The sequence below is a fragment of the Rattus rattus genome, chromosome 11 (assembly GCF_011064425.1).
Source record: "Rattus rattus isolate New Zealand chromosome 11, Rrattus_CSIRO_v1, whole genome shotgun sequence".
Lineage (NCBI taxonomy): Eukaryota > Metazoa > Chordata > Mammalia > Rodentia > Muridae > Rattus > Rattus rattus.
In genome coordinates, this window is record NC_046164.1 from 22493474 (window position 1) to 22514808 (window position 21335).

General features: G+C 43.0%; 1 protein-coding gene across 3 annotated transcripts in view; it reads right to left on the reverse strand.

Moving 5' to 3' along the window:
* Positions 1-21335, reverse strand: part of Smim14 (small integral membrane protein 14) — a 48878-nt gene that overhangs the window by 18782 nt on the left and 8761 nt on the right. For all 3 annotated transcript variants that reach the window (XM_032915984.1, XM_032915985.1, XM_032915986.1), the window contains exon 2: positions 3525-3637. In XM_032915984.1, the coding sequence (XP_032771875.1) occupies positions 3525-3599 (75 nt within the window). In that variant the 5' untranslated portion in view covers positions 3600-3637. The remainder of the gene's footprint in view (positions 1-3524; positions 3638-21335) is intronic.

A 21335-nucleotide genomic window follows, 5' to 3' on the forward strand; every position in this document is an offset into this window, starting at 1 on the left:
AATTTCTCCTTAAGTGTCCAGGAGTGAGGATTGGGGATTTAGCGCAGTGGTAGAGCGCTTGCCTAGCAAGCGCAAGGCCCTGTGTTCAGTCTTCAGCTCCGGGAAAAAAAAAAAAAAAAAAAGAATTTCTCCTTAAAAAAACAAAACAAGGGGTTGGGGATTTAGCTCAGTGGTAGAGCGCTTGCCTAGGAAGCGCAAGGCCCTGGGTTCGGTCCCCAGCTCCGGAAAAAAAAAAACAAAACAAAACAAGGGGCTGGGGATTTAGCTCAGTGGTAGAGCGCTTACCTAGGAAGCGCAAGGCCCTGGGTTTGGTCCCCAGCTCCGGAAAAAAAAGAACCAAAAAAAAAAAAAAACAAAACAAAACAAAACAAAAAAAAACCTGTTAATCTAATAGGTTTGCCTTGTTATTTGGCACTTCTCTCTCACGAGTTCTAACTTTCTGTTTTTGACAATTTATGATATATTATAGAGAAGAACTCCTTTTATATAGACAAGGTCTCACTATGAAGCCCTAGATGGCCTGAAACTTGCTGTGCAGGCCAGGCTGGTCTCAAACTCACAGAGATCTACCTGCTTCTGCCTGGGATTAATTACCTGCACCATCAGACACAGCTAAGAAGTACTTTTAAGGCCATGCTTAATCCAAGTTTTCTAAATGTTTCTTGTACCTGCATGATAGTATGGTTTCCCAAGACTTGGGAAAATTTCTGGTGTTTGTTTGGTGTGTTTTCTATACCTTTAACCTGAGGCTCTCTACACAAGAACCCCAAGAGCCAAATACGTGATCTTCTGAAGGCTTCCCAAACCATCCACATCTTCTCTTTATTCATTCTTCTTCATTTATGTCTGGTATTAACATTTCAAAAGTCTTGTCTTTCAACCTGTTATTCCTTCTTTCATCTGATCAAAATTTGTTGAGGAAACCGTCAATTGATCTTGCCATCTGACTTCGGGTCTCTAACAATTCCCCACACTTCACTATGTATGCAGATCAGGATCTGTCTCCTTAATGCAGTGAACCACTTACTTACATGATCTTCTAATGCACTGGCTTTTAAAAGCAACACCCTGGATTCTCTGCTCCACCAGGCGTCATCTTTGACGTTTCTGGAATCAGTTGCAAACTTTAGATGATGTGTATTTTCCTTACATTTCTACCTGCTGTGTGGACATCTCTTACCTTTCCCCTTGACCCTGTGTGCTGAGGTACCAGTCCGAGGCCTGACTCACAGCAGAAGCTCTTCCCTCATGGCATACTGTGCATAGCTGCCCACTTCCACCACATCCTCCTCGTGCACCCTGACCTAGACGCTGAGCTAACAGCAGAAACTAACAGCATGGTGGAGGGTCACACGCATACAATCAAGCAGGGAAAGGGTCGGACATGTCCCAGTGTTAAATACTTCTAAAATGTGGCCAAGTTGGAACAAAAAAAGAAAAAAATCATTATACTAAATTAAAGCATTAAGTTTTTAAAGAGAGATAGTAGTTTTTCATTAAAAAGGGAATCACTGTTTGATCACAGTTAAATTGTAGGACTAGTTTTTGTTTTTAATATCAAAGTTTTTTTTAAGTAATGCTTTATATGTTGGGTTAAATTTAAGGTTTAAGGGCTTTTAAGTCTTTTTTTTTTAAAGGTTTATTTTATGTATGTGAGTACACCATCATTCTCTTCAGACACCAGAAGGGAGAGTCAGATCCCATTACAGATGGTTGTGAGCCACCATGTGGTTGCTGGGAATTGAACTCAGAACCTCGGGAAGGGCAGTCAGTGCTCATTTTTTTTTTTTAAAGATTTATTTATTTATTATATATGAGTACACTGTAGCTGTCTTCAGATACAAGAGAAGAGGGCACCAGATCTCTTTACAGATGGTTGTGAGCCACCATGTGGTTGCTGGGAATTGAACTCATGACCTCTGGAAGAGCAGTCGGGTGCTCTTAACTGCTGAGCCATCTCTCCAGCCCCAGTCAGTGCTCTTAACCGCTGAGCCATCTCTCCAGCCCCAGGGCTTTAAGTCTTAAATCTAAGGGGCTGGAGTGATGACTCAGTGGTTAGGAGCACTGGCTTCTCTTCCAGACACTACTGGTTTAATTCTCAGAACTCACACTGAGACTTAAAACCAGGGGATCTGAGACACTTTTCTCATGTTCAAGAGTACCAGGCATGTATGGTGCACAGGTATATTCAGACCACACACACACACACACACACACACACACACACACACACACACACACACACGTTTTAAAGAAAATTTAAGGCTTGAGAGGTTGAAGATACAGCTCAGCAGTAAAGTTGATGTTACCTAGTGTACATGAGGCCCTGGATATGATCCCTAAATACTCTTTAAAAAGTACTTTATTATTATTACTGCTCAATTTTCTGTAAAAAGTATACACTAGGATATAAACAGTATTAATTTTACGCTTAGGAACTAGGAAAATCTTAAAGCACTGTAAGTGAAATCACACTGTAACAGATCAGTAAGACTTCCCGGTTTTCTTGATGAAAAATCTGCCTTTGGAGCCAGGCCATGGTGGCATATGCCTTTAATTCCAGGACTCAGGAGGCAGAGGCAGGTGGACCTCTCTGAGCTTGGGTCCAGCCTGGTCTATAGCTTGAGTTCCTGGCTAGCCTTTGCTTCCTAAGTGCTGGGATTAAGGATGTTGTAACACCACTGTCCAGATCACAAAGGTAATTTTGTTACACCCTTGTCAAACAACTTACTAGGTCTAGAAACGCTTTCTACAGAGATTCTTACTGAGATGATTTATGTTGGAGAAGGGCTGAACTGTGTGTAACAGAAAAGAGCTCTGGTTTTATAGCAGCCTGGCAGGCAAGGTCCACTTAACCAAAAACAATGATCTGTTCCAGCATGGATACAACAGGCTCAACATGATTGTGGCTAACTCTGCAGGATGGCCGATGTCCTTAAAAGAAATCTACAGAAATAGAGAATAAGTGGTTTTCATCTCTAATAAAAAAGCACTGGCACATGGTTTATCACTGTGTTAACTGACTGTAGCACTTCCATTAACAAATACATTTTCCTGACTATGGAGAAAATCCTCTACTAACCTTGGTGCTGGCTAGTTGTCTATTACACACAAGTTATGGTCATCTGGGAAGAGGAGCCCTAACAGAGAACATATCTCCATTACATCAGCCTGTTGGTAAGTCTGTGGGGCATTTTTGTGATTAATGATCCATGTGGGAGGGACTGGGCCACCATGGTAGGAAGTGCTGCCCCTGGGCTGGTGGCCCTGGGTTGTTAGGAGAGCAGGCTAATAAGCAAGACATGGGGTACATGGCCTCTCCTTCAGTTGCTGTCCCCAGGTTCCACCTTGAGTTCCTGCCCTGACTTGACTTCATGAGGAAAAGCTGAAATAACCCACCTCCTCCCCTGTTGCCTTTGGCCATGGCCATCACTGCCGCAGAGACATAGCTAAGAGAAACATAGGTCTCCCAGAACCAGGAGAGCCCCGAGCAGTCGGGACCTGGACTGATTTGCTCATCTCACCAGATTGATAAGTCTTCTCATAGCGTGTTCATGAGAGCAGATACATTCACAGGGATCAAATCCTCCTTCAGCCATGGTTGGCTACCAGCTTGGTTGTACTCAACTCTTCAAACCTAGGAATAAAGGAAAGGACAGTTAAGAGTACTCTTCAGGGTTGGGGATTTAGCTCAGTGGTTAGAGCGCTTGCCTAGGAATCGCAAGGCCCTGGGTTCGATTCCCAGCTCGAAAAAAAGAACCAAAAAAAAAAAAAAAAAAAAGAGTACTCTTCAGTTACAAAAAATTAAGAGACTTCATAAGCTACGAATATGCATTTATTAATGGCATATACCTTACTAATATATAGCAATTACAATTTTATCGTATGAACTATGAACTTTTACAAGCTTTTGGCTCCTTCTGCCACCAGCCCAACTTTCTAGAGAGGAAGTGTCTATGGGTGCTCTAATTGGCCTTACCTCTGAATGGCCTATTCTACTCAATTCCTAAACTTTATTTGCTACTGAAATTAAATTTAAAATTTTAAAGCAACCTTTATGCTAACAAGAAGACTGGCTGAGCATGATGGCCAGAAATTAGAAGGCTGCAGAACTGGAAACCAGCCTGAACTACAGAGCAAGTTCTCAAGGTGGCTTAGGCTACAAAGATTCTTCTCAAGAAAAGAGGGAGTTGGGGTTGGGGATTTAGCTCAGTGGTAGAGCGCTTGCCTAGGAAGCGCAAGGCCCTGGGTTCGGTCCCCAGCTCCGAAAAAAAGAACCAAAAAAAAAAAAAAAGAAAAGAAAAGAAAAGAGGGAGTAGGGGGTAAAGAGAGACAGCTCAGTCATTAGGAGCACTTGATACTCTTCTAGAGAACCTGAGTATGATTCCAAGCACCTACATTGGGCAGCTCTTAACTGCCTCTAACTCCAATTCCAGGGGATCCACCCTCTTCTGGCCTCTGTAGGCAACTGCGTGCATATGATACACAGAAACTCATGCAGATACATACATATAAATATATAAAAAAAAAATTTTTTTTTGGTTCTTTTTTTCGGAGCTGGGGACCGAACCCAGGGCCTTGCGCTTGCTAGGCAAGCGCTCTACCACTGAGCTAAATCCCCAACCCCATACAAATTTTTAAAAGAAAAAAAATCTGAAAGAAAAATGAGGTTTCTTAGATAATATCAATGTTTATGGAGTTAAATTAATAACAGGGGTAGGAGAGATAGCTCAGCATTTAGGAGCACTTGCTGATCAGGGTTTGATTCTCAGCATCCACAAAACTATCTGTAAACTCAGGTCCTGGAAAACTAATGTCCTCTTCTGGCCAGCATGCACGTGGTATACATACATACATACATAACATACATACATACATACATACATACATACATACATACAAAACATTCATACACATAAAAAAAAAAACCCAAATTCTTTTTATTAATGACAACAGCCAGAGAAACACTGTTACATTTTGTAAAACAAAAAGAAACCAGATTCTGGGATGGAGTACTAGCAACCAGATTTATCTTTCTGTCTAAAACAATTTTTAGAAACTGGATAAAATGCACAAAATGGGCCAGAGAGATGACTCAGCAGTCAAGAGCATAAACTGCACTTGCACAAGGAGTTTGATTCCAAGGACCCACACTGGGCAGCTCAAATAGCATGTCCCTCCAGTTCCAGAGGGTTCTGATGTTTCTGTTTTCCATGGGAACCTGCACTCAAGTGCACATATTCACAGACAGACACAAGTGTATGTGTACACACATGCACATGCACACGTATGCACACGCTTCAATAAAATAAATCTTATTGAATATAACAGTACATTTCAAGTTTAGGCACATCAGGCAATTTTTAAAAGATAATTTATTCACTTATTTATCTATTTATTTAAATGTATATATAGCTTTGTCTGCTTGTGTATCTGCATACCAAAAGAGAGTACTGGATCCCACAGGACTACAGTTATAAATGGTTGTGAGCTATCATGTAGGTGCTGGGAATTGAACCCAGGACCTCTGAGCCATCTTTCCAGACTCCGTCAGGTAATTTTTAAAAACTTCCCTGAGCAATGGGAAATTGAGTGAATATTGAAATTGACTCATTTTGTTGCCTAGAGGAGTCTTTAGTTCAAAACCCAAGCAGGGAAGAATAAAATAAAATTCAAATAAAATTATGACAGGAGGAGGAGAGACAACAGGAGTCAGATGGAGGAGGGGCTTCGGGTTACACTGAGGATCATGTCTTTATCCAAAGGGCAATATGGAGCCCACCACGGTAGATTTGCCCTAGTTTATTTCGGAAAAAAAAAAAACCCAAATAAACAAACAAATCACTTCGTCTGTGCCCTGGAGAGTGGGAGGAGAGAAACCAGGAGACATAAAGGAGATCTGGCTAAGCCTAGCAATGAAGGCCTATAATCCAGATACTTGGGATGCAAAGCTGGAGGAATGCAAGTTCAAGATCTGCTGGAGACAGGATACAGAGAAACTTCTAAGGTCACTCTAAGCAACTTAGCAAGATCCAATGTCAAAAATTAAACAGTGATCTTTATTCACTGGTAGAGCATGTGTTTGCATAGCATGCAGTAAGGTTTAAACTTAATCCCCAAGACACAAAGGAGGGATGAGAGGGGGGACAGGGAGGAGAGGAACTCTGTGGACATGATGATGCTCTTTGAATAGATCATTGCTAATGATGCATATGAAGATGATTAATTATTCCATAAACAGTGCTAGAAGAGCTGGCTTCCTACCCCAACCCTCATCGCAAAATAAATTCTAGATGTACAAGTGATTAAAAGTTCAAAAGACCATAACAGTGTCCACAGACTGACCTGTGTAAAACTACATGATGACTGGGAACATGTTGAAGGACAAGCAAACAAAACCATCGACAACCTTGACAGCCAATAACTCGTAAGCCAAAAATGCAGAGTAAATGAAAAGAAAACCTTTGAAAAAAACCACTTGCAGTCTCTATCTTCTTGGTTTATAGATAGAACTGTGAAAACCCAGTATGAAAATAGCAACCTTGCCGGGGCAGTGGTAGTGTTTACGCAGACACTCCGGAAGCTGGCAGACCTCTTGAGTTCTAGACCAAATTCTAGGATAACAATAGATATCTACACACAGAAAACCTGTCTCAAAAACAGAAAGACAGACAGATAAAAATATTCGCTGAAATGTTCTAAAAGCCAAACTGGTAGACCAAAATGTCTATCAGTGTAGTTCTAAGTAAGTGAGTAATAGCAGAACTATAGGAGATGCTATATAGCATAGGGAAATAACTCCATCTCACTGTGGGGATTTGGAAAATCTTTCTAATTTTTTTTATTTGAGGGGCCAGAGAGAAAGGTGTTGCTCTTGTAGACGAGCTCAATCCCTGGTATCTATGTTGGCTGGCTCACAACTGTAATTCCTGCTCCAGGGTAGGTGAAACACTCTGAACTATGAAGTATCTGTACTCAAGTACATGTGCGCGCACACACACACACACACACACGTGCACGCAGAGACGCAGAGAGAGAGAGAGAGAGAGAGAGAGAGAGAGAGAGAGAGAGAGAGGAAGAGAGGAAGAGAGAGAGAGAGAGAGAATATTAAGAACAGTACAAATGGGCTGGAGAGATGGCTCAGCGGTTAAGAGCACCCGACTACTCTTCCAGAGGACCTGAGTTCAATTCCCAGCAACCACATGGTGGCTCACAACCATCTGTAAAGAGATCTGATGCCCTCTTCTGGTGTATCTGAAGACAGCTACAGTGTACTTATAAATAATAAATGAATAAATCTTTAAAAAAAAAAAAAGAACAGTACAAATATCAGAGCCTGCCCCACGTGTGGCCCATACATATACAGCCACTAAACTAGATAAGATGGATGAAGCAAAGAAGTGCAGGCCGACAGGAACCAGATGTAGATCTCTCTTGAGAGACACACCCAGAATACAGCAAATACATAGGCGAAGGCCATCATTAAACCACTGAACTGAGAACGGGACCCCTGTTGAAGGAATCAGAGAAATGACTGAAAGAGCTTGAAGGGGCTTGAGACCTCATATGAACAACAATGCCAACCAACCAGAGCTTCCAGGAACTAAGCCACTACCCAAAGACTATACATGGACTGACCCTGGGCTCTAACCTCATAGGTAGCAATGAATAGCCTAGTAAGAGCACCAGTGGAAGGGGAATCCCTTGGTCCTGCTAAGACTGAACCCCCAGTGAATGGGATTGTTGCTGGGAGGGCGGTAATGGGGGGAGAATGGGGAGGGGAACACCCATAGAGAAGGGAAGTGGGAGGGGTTAGCGGGTTGTTGGCCCGGAAACTGGGAAAGGGAATAACAATTGAAACGTAAATAAGAAATACCCAAGTTAATAAAGATGGAAAAAAAAAAAAAAAAAAAAAAAAAACAAAACAACAATAACAACAAAAAAAAAAAACCCAAAACACAAAAGAACAACAGTACAAATAAATCTTTTAAAAAATATTGTGTAGCTGTGCCTGTGTGGTAAGAGGGCTCTGTGAGTGTGGGTCCTAGAGCTGTATCTCTGGTCATCAGGGTGGCAGTCTGCGCCTTCGCCTCAGCTATCTATCTGGAAGGCTGGTTTGAAGACATTTCTAAGCTGCCCTGGAGGGAGGCTGCATAAGAGTCTGTTTCTCATCAAGTATCTTCCCCTCTAACCCCTTTATAGGAGCCAAGTAAAAGGAGAAATGGAGACGCTTGTAGCCAGCCCTTCCAAAGCTAGAAGTACTGTGCGCAAATTCTGGCTCATTCACATCAACTGCAACAGGCGGAGATGGGTGTGTGAGTGTGTGTGTGTGTGTGTGTGTGTGTGTGTGTGTGTGTGAGCCCTCCCCTTACAGAACTAAGATAGAGCAGCCATAGAAAACTCAAAGTAATATAATCTACCTTATAGTAGACTAAATTTGCCCTTCAGATTGTGCTGATGTGGAAATAACCAGTTTCCTTTAACAATACTAGTCTTGGGGTTGGGGATTTGGCTCAGTGGTAGAGCGCTTGCCTAGGAAGCGCAAGGTCCTGGGTTCGGTCCCCAGCCCCGAAAAAAAAGAAAAAAAAAAAAAGAAAAAAACACAAACAAACAAACAATACTAGTCTTTCCTTCCTGTCTGAGTCTTCCTTGGGGTGAAGTATTGGTTAAAATTATTTTTGTTTGTTTGAGGCAGGATCTTCTGTAGCCCAGGCTGGTCTGGAACTTGACATACAGATCCGACTGTTAATTCTGATCTTTCTGCCTCCACCTCCCAAATCCTGGGATCATGGGTGTGGGCCATCACACCCAGCTTCTGAAATTCAGATACCAGAATGTCCAAGCCCTTTCCAGCTCGTCAGCCTCTGAATATGGAGGCACTTGAGAAGCACTAGTGAAAAGAGAAACCTCCTTCTACTCCCAACAATCCATCACAAGTGTAAGCTCTTCTTAAGTCTGCCTTTCAATTTATCAACAAAATGCAACTTGACCCGCCTGTCCTCCCAAGGAATCCATCCTAGGTACCACCGTGCTCAACACCTCCTCACTGCCTCAGCCACAGCACTCACTCAAGAAATATTTATGTGCTAGAAACACATCCACAGACCGGGGTCTTAAATTATGCTCATCTTGATTGGCCTCTGTGTGGGCGAGCATTTTTAGACCAGGATACTTTTTTTTTTTTTTTTTTAAATAGACTTTACAACTTTTTTTTTAAAGATTTATTTCTTATATATAAGTACACTGTAGCTGTCTTCAGACACACCAGAAGAGGGCATCAGATCTCATTACAGATGGTTGTGAGCCACCATGTGGTTGCTGGGATTTGAACTCAGAACCTCTGAAGAGCAGTCAGTGCTCTTAACCACTAAGCCATCTCTCCAGCCCCAGGACACTCCTTAACAGCGCTATGCTTCTACGTAGCTTTCTGCAGGTAAAGGCTCTCTCAGTTCCACACAGCCTTCACTGCCTTTACTTTACGGTTGCCATCTTTAAATAACCTTTTTTGGGGGGCCACGTGGTGGCTCTCACCTTTAGTCTCTGCACTCAGGAGGCAGCAGCAGTAGGATCACTGTGAGTATGAGGCCAACCTGGTCTACAGAGTGAGTTCCAGGACAGAGAAACCGTGTCCCCAAACTGGGTGCAGGGGTGGCGATGGATGGGACACACAACAGAACAGGTAAGACAAACAAAAACCCATTGGTTAGCAAACAAGGTGTGCCAACTTGCGACAGAAGCTAAACAATGCAACCAATTTCACTTCCCACTTGCTTCACAGCAAATGCAGAGCAAGACTTAACAGGGCCGCTGAGTCAGAATGCTGGAAACCAGCCTCAGAGAGGCCTTTGATGGAGGCATTTCATACCTGCTCTCTCGCCTTTCCTGATGCTAACGCTGCCTGCCTCTTGAAGTTAGGCAACACTGCCAAAATTGAAGGGATGGGCTCACTCCTTAAGGACAGAGCCAGCTGCACTACTGGTTTCCTTAAAATGTGCAGAGAGCTGGGTATGCCACTTGGCTGACAGCAGGCTTGCCTAGCAGGCAGGGTTTGATCCCCCAACCTCATAAACAGAAAGGGCATGGTAGGAACATTCCTGTGAATGCCAGCACTCTGCAGGAACATCAGAAGTTCAAGGACATCTTGGTATAGTGAGATCTTGTCTCAAAAAAAAAAAAAGTGCAAGTGATAACAAAAGGCCTGAAAGGCCTAAGTCCTAAAGACACACCAGGGCTGGGAGAAATGGGTCAGTGGCTAAGAGCACTTACCTTAACTCTTACAGAGGACCCAGATTAGCATCCAACAGCCACAACTACCTGTAACTACAGTTCTATGCCCTCTGGTCTCCGTGAGTCACAAAGACACACACAGAGCTACACAAATCCATCTTTTAAAAACACACACACAGGTCTTTCAGCAGTGGGGGCACACACTTTTAACGCTAGCACTTGGAACTTGGAAGGCAGATACAGGCAGATCTCTGAGTTCAGGTCAGCAGCATGGTCTACAAAGTGAGTTACCAGGGCTTCTCAAAAAAAAAAAATAAATAAATAAAATAAATAAATAAATAAATAAATAATATACATATATATGTTTATATATGTATATATGTGTGTGTGTGTGTGTGTATACATACACACATACATATAAAACCTAGGGAAGTTGAAGAAATTACATATGTCTTAAACAAAACTGGCCCTGAATGGACAATAAAATCAGGTAATTAGTGGCTATTTAGAAGCGCCCACTCTAAATTTTTACATTTGGAAATAATACACAAAATATTTAGCTTACAAGTCAGTACTTTCGTAATGAAGTTAGTGTCTGAGACCGCAATCTGACTGCAGTCTATGAACAACAGTCTGGGGGTAAGAAGGAGAAATGGGTAGATACACAGCAAGCTCTCAAGCCCACTCATTCCTAGACAATTCCTGGTAAGGAAAAGCAGAATGGCACTGGCTGGCTGTCACGCAGCCATCCCCAGGGCTGTGGAAATGGTCAGCCTCTCTCCACCAGGACTTCTCAGTGGATTTGGCAGCTGAGTCATACTATTTCTTTATCTAGTGAAGAAAATTTCCAGTGTTACTCAATTTATAATCTGCCATTAGAAACAAATCTCAAGCTTGCCTTGTGGGTTCAACTCACCTAAGTTCACCTTTGCAAGGTCAAATTTAAGGGATGTTAGGTCAAATCCAACTGTGGAGGTTAGAAGAGACAAGTAATTCTACTAGTGTGCCTCTGAGAATGATGCTTATGGCCAGGATTGGATTCCTTTTTTTTTTTTTTTTCTTTTCTTTTCTTTTTTTTCGGAGCTGGGGACCGAACCCAGGGCCTTGCGCTTGCTAGGCAAGCGCTCTACCACTGAGCTAAATCCCAAACCCTCAGGATTTGATTCCTTAAAGAAACAAATTTACCCGTTGTTTGTAACTAGCAGTAAATATCAAGAACAAAGCAGCTGACCTGGCCAGTCTTCAGATCAACTAATTTCAACAGCCCCAGAAGTATAGAAACCGCAACCTTCCTCTTCTAATCCATTTCCTTGCCCCAGAGGCACCAGAGGAACAGTCTAGCAGGAATGATTCTATGTCCTTTTATGTGAAACCTAGAAATGCAAACTCTGCTCTTAGGGCCTTGTCAATTTAAACCAAAACAGTGCAAGCACTCACCTTAACGTTCAGATATTTTAGGATGGAATATTAAAACCAGTATGTCTCAGTTTAAGGGCTTATATAAAAAGAACTTACTGCTTTTCTTTTCTTTTCCTTTAGTGCTAAGGATCAGAGCCAGGGCTTTAGGAGGCTAGGCAAGAGCTTGACCACTAGGTTACTCACAGCCCTGGATTTGCCACTTTTATCAATAGCACAGGGCACTGCTAACTATACAGAAATAGAGTCCCATAAATGCTAGCACCCTAGTATGCGAGCATTGTCTATTTAAAAACTGTTTCCCAAGACACAATCTCCTAAGGTGTCCTTGCACACCAAGGGGCACACTACACTGAAACCACGGATTTTCTTTTTGAACAAGGTCTCACTGTACAGCTATGGCTAGCTTGCAACTGGTTGTGCAGACCAAAGTGGCCTTGAATTCACAGAGATATGTCTCCTTGCCTCCTGAGTGCGAGATTAAAGGGGTACACTACCACAAAACCCTTTGCTAGGCTGTCAAGGCCCCAAACTATATTTCTTGGTTTTCCTTCCCTAATTTTTATGACATGGAGCATCTTGTCAATTTCTCCTTTTTCAAATTCTTCTTGTCTAACTGATTCTAAGGGTATTTTCTATTATTGGCTTTTAGTCACCTGTCATGTAAAATTAAGAATTTCTTTTATGGGGCTGAAGAGATGGCTCAATGGTTAAGGGCCCTTGCTGCTTATCTGTAGGACCCACGTTTGGTTTCCAAAACTATGTCAAGTGGTTGACATTGGCCTGTAATTCCACCTCAAGGAATCCTATGTCCTTTTCTGGCCTGGAGACACATGCACATACAAGCATCTGCATGCTCACACACAGATATATAGCTTATTCGCTTTGTTTTTACCTAAGTGGCTCCAACACTGTATGAGAAAGTGGGGAAGGAAATGGCTCAGCATGCAGAGCATGCTCTGTAAGCCTAATGACCCGTGTTTGAACCAAAACACTGTGAAAGGAGAGGACCAACTCTCAGAAGTTTTCCTCTGACTTCCACATATACATCATGGTATATGTGCATGTACACACTCAGATCTCTCTCTCTCTCATACTTACATACATATGCAAACATACACACACAAATTAAAAAATATCATTAAAAATAAATGCACTTGGGAGGTAGAGGCAAGTAGATACCTAGTTCAAAGCCATACTGGTCTACAGAGAATTCTAGGAAAGCCAGGGCTATATGGAGAAAGCTGTCGAAAGAAAGAAAGAAAGAAAGAAAGAAAGAAAGAAAGAAAGAAAGAAAGAAAGAAAGAAAGAAAGGAAGGAAGGAAGGAAGGAAGGAAGGAAGGAAGGAAGGAAGGAAGGAAGGAAGGAAGGAAGGAAGGCAGGCAGGCAGGCAGGCAGGCAGGCAGGCAGGCAGGCAGGCAGGCAGGCAGGCAGGCAGGCGCGCGCGCACACACACACACACAAATTGAAAACTAGATGTGGAACAAAAAAAGAAAAGAAAACTGGATGTGGTCCACACCCTCAATCTCAGGGGTCAGGAGCAGAGCTGGTTGGAACTCTGTGAGCTCAAGGCAGATCTACTCAGCAAGTACCAGATCAGACAGGGCTACAAGGCAAGACTCTTCTCAAAATAACTGTTTTAGAGAAGATTCTGGGGCACACGGTATAGTACCAGCTACTTGGGAAGCTGAAGTCACAGGTTCCATGTTCAGGATGTCTGGTCAAAGACAGTCTCATCAACTTAGCAGGATAAAAAGAGCTGCACTCTGCTCCAAGGCCCCCACATGACTGCAACTTGCATTTTCTAAATTTTTGACTTATTCTAAAAATATATACCCTTATTTAACCTTTCTTTTGTCAATCCTAAATTCGTTCTTCAATAAATGCTTGTTCTCTGCTCCAAGAGAAATCTTGAGAAGGCTACACGGAGAAACACTCTCTCTCTCTCTCTCTCTCTCTCTCTCTCTCTCTCTCTCTCTCTCACACACACACACACACACACACACACACACACACACGATGAGGGGGGCCAAGGGGAGACACTGACACTTTCAGTTTCCTCCTAAGAACAGAGCTAGAAATTTCCATGTTCAATGTGAAATTCTTGTGGTTGAGGCTTTTAAAAACTATGCAGGGCATGCACAAACCCAAAATTTAAACTGGGGGAGTGAAGAGAGATATTATTTGAAATAATCATAGTGATCAGATGATAATAGTTCCCCTTATTTTCCTATGCATTTTACAATTTGGATGAAATTATAGTTTGATATACAGGTATGTATACATGTTCATATTTGCTCATACATATGAATCAAAGATTACTGAAAAAAAAGTTGGGTGGCTAGAGAAACAGTTCGGTGGTTAAGACTGATTTCACACACACACACACACACACACACACACACACACACACACACACACCAATAAAGATAAATTAAATCTTTTTTTCTTTTTAATGCTGGGCTGATGCGATAGCTAGAAAGGCACCTGCTGCCAAACCTGATGACCTGAGTTCAGTTCTTTAGAACTGACTCCTACAAACTGTCCTCTGACCTCTACCATGGCATGTACCAGAGTGCACACATGCACATGTGCATGCACACACACAATCACTGTTTAAAATTTTAAAAACAAACCAAAGCCCTATACGCTAAGCCACCCTGACACTTTTTAGAGATAAACACAAACAGCCCAAATCTTCACCATCTTGGTTTTTGAAAGCTCTCTATAATTGTTTACCTATGGGTTATGTGCCTAGGGGACAGAAACAATGACACTTCTCATTGTACTGTGAGGGAAAGAACAGCATGAACCTGAAGAACCCATTATATGAGAGATGAGACAAGGCCCCCATGAGCCCAGGAGATCAGGGTTAGTCTAGATTGAACAAGAGCGTGTCGTCGTCGTCGTCGTCGTCGTCGTCGTCGTCGTCGTCGTCGTCGTCGTCGTCGTCGTCGTCGTCGTCGTCTTCTTCTTCTTCTTCTTCTTCTTCTTCTTCTTCTTCTTCTTCTTCTTCTTCTTCTTCTTCTTCTTCTTCTTCTTCTTCTTCTTCTTCTTCTTCTTAAATGTATCTGAGTAGTACACTGTAGCTGTCTTCAGACACACCAGAAGAGGGCATCAGATTCCATTATAGATGGTTGTGAGCCACCATGTAGTTGCTGGGAATTGAACTCAGGACCTGTTGAAGAGCAGTCAGTGCTCTTAACCCCTGAGCCATCTCTCCAGCCCAAGCATGTCTCTTAAAACTGTGTCTTCTGAATTTACATGTGTAAAGACTTATCATTTGGGGGGCTGGGAAGATGGATCTTCTAGAAGACCTGGGTACAATACAATTCCCAGCACTCACATGGCAGCTCACATCCATATGTAACTCCAGGTCCAGGGCTTCTGACACCCTCACAGTTGTACATGCAGTTAAAAAGAAAAAATTAACATAAAATAAAATTTAACTTTAAAAGAATTCTCATAAAAAAAGGTGTGTGTGTGCGCGCACGTGCGCAGAGGCCACAAGAGGGCACTGGGTGTCCTCCTCTGATACTCTGCTTAATCCATTTGAAAATCTCTCCTTGAATCTGGGCTCCATTTTCTCAGGGAGACTAGAAGGCAGCAAATGACAGCGACAGCTTTGTCTCTGCCCTCCTCAGACACATACTAAAAGTGAAGCTTGCTACCTGGGTGAGGAGATTCGAACTCCAGTTTTCACAACTATGCACCAAGCACCCTTAACTTCCGACTCATCTCTCCGGTCCCCTATTTTCCTTATATGGATTGAGCCCAGAGACTTGTATGCTGTACTTTCCTACGGAGCTATAGCCAAGAAAGGAACAGTCTTCCTCCTACTAGCGCCATAGCTCCAGAGACAAATACATCTCACGTTTCTTGCACTGAGCATGTTAAATTGTCTGAATCCTTAGATCAATCAGTAAATTTGTTGGTTAACGTTAATACAGAAGTACTTTATATCAGTTTGGTAGTGGTAGTATATACCTTTAAATCTCAGCACTCAAGAGGCAGAGGCAGGAGGATGCAGAGTTAGAGACCAGAGCTCCACAGTGATCTTCAGAGAGAGTTCCTGCCTCTGTCTTCTAAAAGCTGGGATCAAAGAAGGCACCACTGCCTGGCTATACTTTTTTTCCTCTTATAAAGTATTAATTTGTATTTTCTATACATTTGGTGTTTGCTTGCATCTATGACTGTGTGAGGGTGCCAGATCTCCTGGAACAGGAGTTACAGATAGTTATGAGCTGCCATGTAGGTGTTGGGAATTTAACCCGGGTCCTTTGAAAGAGCAGCCAATGTCCTTAACTGGCTGTTTCTTTTTAGAGTTCTCAGGCAATCCACAATGGCCTTGGTACTCCTGCATAACCTACTTTAGCCTCCTAAATGCTGGGATTAAAGCTAGAGGGATTTTTTTTGTTGTTTTCTACATTTATTTAGCATGGTATGATTATGGTCACTCTCTAATTGTCCTGGTATATACAATTAATCTTTATAACCTTTTCATAGAGAAGTAGATCGGGCTTAATGCTTCACTGCCATAGGACTTAATGACAGAGCAGTTTCCCCTTCTTTATGAAATTGAAAATTCTACCTTGTCACTGAGAGGGAACTCTTTACAGCTTCTTGGCATTTCAGATTGCCAGGACCACTCCTCTTACATCCAGGCCTGATACTGAAATTGAACATTTTCCTTGAAGACCAGCACTCCCTTCCCGAGTTCTGGTAAGTGATGGTGACCGTGTGACTAACGAGCAAGTAGCACGCACAGTGTGGTCTCGCTGAGACAAAGAAAGGGTGATTCACCCTTGTGTGGGACAGAAAGTAAGGGGTGGGGTCAAACCGTGCTGTTCCGAATGGGAGAACAGAGGCAGAACAACTGCACTGAACACTGTACACTGTGACTAGCAAACCGGTCAGTTCTGGAATTATCTACTAATATGCCTTTAGCCACATCTTGTTTTGAGGCAGAATCTGACTTATGTCACTCTGTACTCCAGGTTTGTTAGCCTGTAAGCTTCGAGGTCAGAGATTCCCTTCCCTCCCATTCTGTCTCAGAAGTGTTGAGATCATGGATGTGCACCACTGTATCCAACTTCTTTACAAAGGTTCCAGGGCTCAAACATCGGTCATCAAGCCATCTAGAAGCATAGGGTAAGGCCCTGCCTAAAACACTAGTACTTGGGAAGCAAAGGCAAACAGATCTCTGTGTGTAAGCAAGTTCTAGGCTAGTCAAGCGCTACATAACGAGAACAGGAAACTGGGCTGGGGATGCAGCTCAGTGGGAAGAGGTTTGTCATGCAGTTATAAGGCCTGGTCTTGACCCCAGTACTGCACAACACTGGTAAGACTGAGACGGAGATGGCTCTGTGGTGAAGAGCACATTTGGGTCTGGCACAGGACCTGACTCTCTTCTCAGCACCTATGTCAGGCAGCTCATAACTATCTCTAAATCCAGCTCCAGAGATCCGATGACCTCTTTCATATTCTGAGGGCACATACCCATGCATACATACATACATATAACTAGGATTGAGGAAGACAATCTTCAGGGACCTCTGGCTTTCACATGTGCGCACATGCACGCATGCACACAGAGGAAATAGAAGTCCAAGATTATCTTTGGCTACACAGTGAGTTTGAGGACAGCGTGAGCTACTATCTCAAGAGGAAAACTGGTTCAGGTATGAAAGCAGTGATCACACTCAAATAGCTTGTATATCACAAACCCTGGACAGGAAGTCACACTGTGAATGCCAGAAGAGATTTCAGTCTCCATTTGTGAGATATGACAAATAATGCAAATTACAGCTGTTTCAAGCTTACAAAGACAACTTCACAATGCTACAAAAGTTAAGACAGCTAGTAGTGAGCTGCCTGTTATTTAAGGATACATTTCTGAACAACACTTGAACAATTTCTTGAACGTCTGCTGGGAAACAGGCAAAGAAAGATACAGTCATGCTGAAGCTGGTCCACTGTTGTTTAAAACCCCTAGAACTGTACCAACAACATTTCACTTTCTGTGGAAATAAATCCAGTATAGACCTGAGAAATCACAGTTGCTTTTTGCCTAGGAGTTAAGATTCCCCAACTCTTATCACAGCAACCGACTGTAATTACAAGTTTCCTTTAGTAACACAAACAGAATGGTGGATGAAGAGTTCTCTCTGGACCATGGGTTGGTTTAGCAGTTAAACCCTGTTATCATCAAGCCTGACAACCAGGATTCAATCCCCAAAACCCATATTGTAGATGAACTGTCACCCATAAGTTGTCCTTAGACATAGACATAAATAAGCACAGTAAAACAAAGAAACAAAAACAACTTACAATCCTACTGGTTTTTTTTCAAGACATGATTTCCCTATGTATCCATGGCTGTCCTTGACCTCACTCTGAAGACCAGGCTAGCCTCAAACTCATATAGATCTGCCTGCCTCTGCCTCCGAAGAGTTAAGACCAAAGGTGCGTTAGATTATATTCTAGCATTTTTAAAAGAACAAGTGTACTGTTGGCAAACACTTTTAATCCCAGAGAAGCAGAGGCAGTTGGATCTATGTTGAGTTTGAGGCCAGTAGAGTCTACACAGCAAGTTCCAGGATAGCCTGGGCTACATGGAGAAACCTTGTCTTGAAAAAAGAAAGACCCCAAACTTCAGACAGAGCATATGTTATTTAAAAGGTAGAAAGTAAAGCCGGTGCAAAGGACATTAGCTAGTTGCATAGAGGCAAACGGTCTATGGGAGTATGCACAGGGCGTGGTGCATGGGATGCTGTGGTAGTGAGCACTGTGTAGCAAGGGTCAGAATAGACAATACAAATTTTCAAGTACACAGCCAACAAATGGCAAGTTTACAAGTGGTCCTATCACAGCCTTAGAGGGACAACAGTTCTCTCCCAACTGTACTTTTGTTTTTAAGACAGGGTCTCACTATGTAGCCTTGGCTGGCTTAGAACTCATTATGTATGCCAGGCTGGTTTCAAACTCAGAGATCTACCTCCCAAGTGCTGAGATTACTGGGATTAAAGTCTTGGACTACAAGGCCTTGGTTTGTACAGTGCTGAGCATAGAATCTAGGGTCTTCTGCATGCTAGGTAAGTACTCTATTAATTAAGTTGTATCCCCAGGCTCTCACCTACTTATTTAAAGAAAAAACTAGTGGGGCATGGTGCCTCATACTTATAACGTAGTCAGTCATACATAAGTGATTTCCAGGCTAGCCACGGCTAAACAGGAAGACCCTGACTCGAATGAATGAATGAATGAATGAATGAATGAATGAAAAGAAGGAAGAAAGAAAAAAGAGAGAAAGTAAAATAAAGAGGAAGGAACTAAGGTCCTGAGCATTTCAGTGGCTTGCTCAAAAAGCCACAGGACACAGAGGAGGCATTCAAGCCTATGAATTTTCTCATTTCTCCTTTTCTGAAAATGATTTAGCTAATAAATCCTTAGGGACCCTAAGAACAGGCAGAAAAGTTTGCAGAAAGATACAGAAGAATCAACAGGCAGCCCCCAACTCTAGAATTACTAATGTTACTTAACAATTTCACAGTAATACACAAATAACTGTTCAAATAAACACACAGGTCCAACCTCAGTAAAAGATCAAAATACACTCACACGCGTGTGTGCACATGTATGCGCGCACGTGCGCACGCTCAAGCACACGCACACACACACACAGAGTGTGTGGTACTACTCCTTCCTTCTAACCCATTCTACTAGGGTAAATTATGTGTAGGCTACATATGTGGCAGAGTTGGTGTCTGGACATCAGTGGTATGTTCTCACTGCATTATTGAATGACAAGAAAGGTCATACTGTGGGCCTCTTTTACAAGGACACTAACCCTATTTCAAAGGTTCTTTGCCCTTTTTATCTACTCACCTCTCAAAGTCTTACCCCCCTGGACCATTACCCTCGTGATTAAAACTTCAATATATTCAGATCATAGCATTTACCTCTGCCAATTCTCAAAATTCACGCCCTTCTCAATCATTCTGATTTAATAGCCCTCCCAATACTTCTTATGAATCAAGTCAAAAGTCTGAAGTCCTGGCTCGGATAGCTCAGTGGGTACAGGCCTGCTGCCAACACTGACAATCTGAGTTTGATCCTCAGACCCACATAGAGGAAGAGGGCAGGCTTTCTCAAACTGTCCTCTGACCTCCACAGAGGCATCACTGTACTCATGCTCACCTCCAGACCCCTCCCAAAAATGAAATTTTTAAAAAAGTCATGAGGCCATAGAGGTGCATGTCTTTAATCCCAGTATTCAGGAGGCAGAGGCAGGGGGAACTCTGTGAGTTTGAGGCTAGCCTGGGCTAAAGAGTGAATGGTAGGGGTTGGGGATTTAGCTCAGTGGAAGAGCGCTTGCCTAGCAAGCGCAAGGCCCTGGGTTCGGTCCCCAGCTCCGAAAAAAAGAAAAAAGAAAAAAAAAAAAAAAAAAAGAGTGAATGGTAGGACAGTCAGAAGTACACAGTGAAACCATGTCTTGAAAAACAACCCCCCCCCCCAAAAAAAAAGTCTAGGATCTGGGAAATGGGCATAGTTGTTAAATACACATACTGCTCTTCCAAAGGACCCACGTTTAATTCCTAGCACTCACATCAGGTGGTTCATAACTTTCCCTCCCAGGGATCGGACACCCTGTTCTAGCCTCTGTGAGCTCCTGCATCCACGTGCACACATCTACAGCACACCTACGTGAGCAAAACTCCTATATATTAAGAAAAATCTGAAGCCAAAAGCTTACCTATGTATCACAAGGCTGGGAATGCAGTTCGGTGGTACAGTCAGCGCCTGCCAAGCATGAGGCCGACTACTGAATGTCATCTAGAGCAGGGTCGGACTCAGAATATGACTCATCCTGAGGCAAATGCTCGTCAGATATGAGCCTATGCCTGGCAGTGAGCAGCTACCAGGATTTACTGCGGTCTATGAGGGGAAGGATTTCACATTGGAGCAGCCTTCCACAGAACATGCTATCCTTGGTCCTCTGGAACCTGAAAGCACCAAAAGGTTTGTGGTTGCTTTGCCCCCAACCTTCTGAACTCTGGGCCGCCTGGCTGATGGGAGGGACAGCCTCAGACTTTCCAAAGTGCTGCTGAGATTGTGGATTTATGAATGGTACCTGACTACCCACACCCTTATCTAAAGGCAGCGTGAGATCCAATACCCAGCACAAAACAAAACAAAAAATGAAAGATCTGGCCGGCTAAGCCCTTGTTCTCTCCCAAACACAGCCAAGCTTTCTCTCTCCTCTCAGCAAGGTATTCTCTGAGGTTTATCACCACCGCTCTCCTCAGTCCTCACCAAAATCACTTTGCAAGGTTGCATTTGTGAACACCTAAGCTTACTGATGTGCGCTTTGAAAACTCCAGTTTCTATGCATTGGACGGGGCACAGCTACTTCACATCTAGGTGGTTGTTCAAGCCCTACTCTTGCTTCCCATTCATCCTTAGTATGTTTGCGCTGCTACAGCAAGTGCCTGGGAGCTTACAAAACAAAACTGCTCACATGCTGGAAACTAAGTCTCTCTCATGGCAACGGCTATGTCCGTAAGACGGAAGCAGCAGGCCTCTCTCTAAGGCCTTGTCTGGGGGAGCAAGAGAGAAGAGGTGCTAAGACAGGGTCTCATGCAGCCCAGGATGGCCTTGAACTGACTCTAACAGCAGAAAGCCTTGCTTGA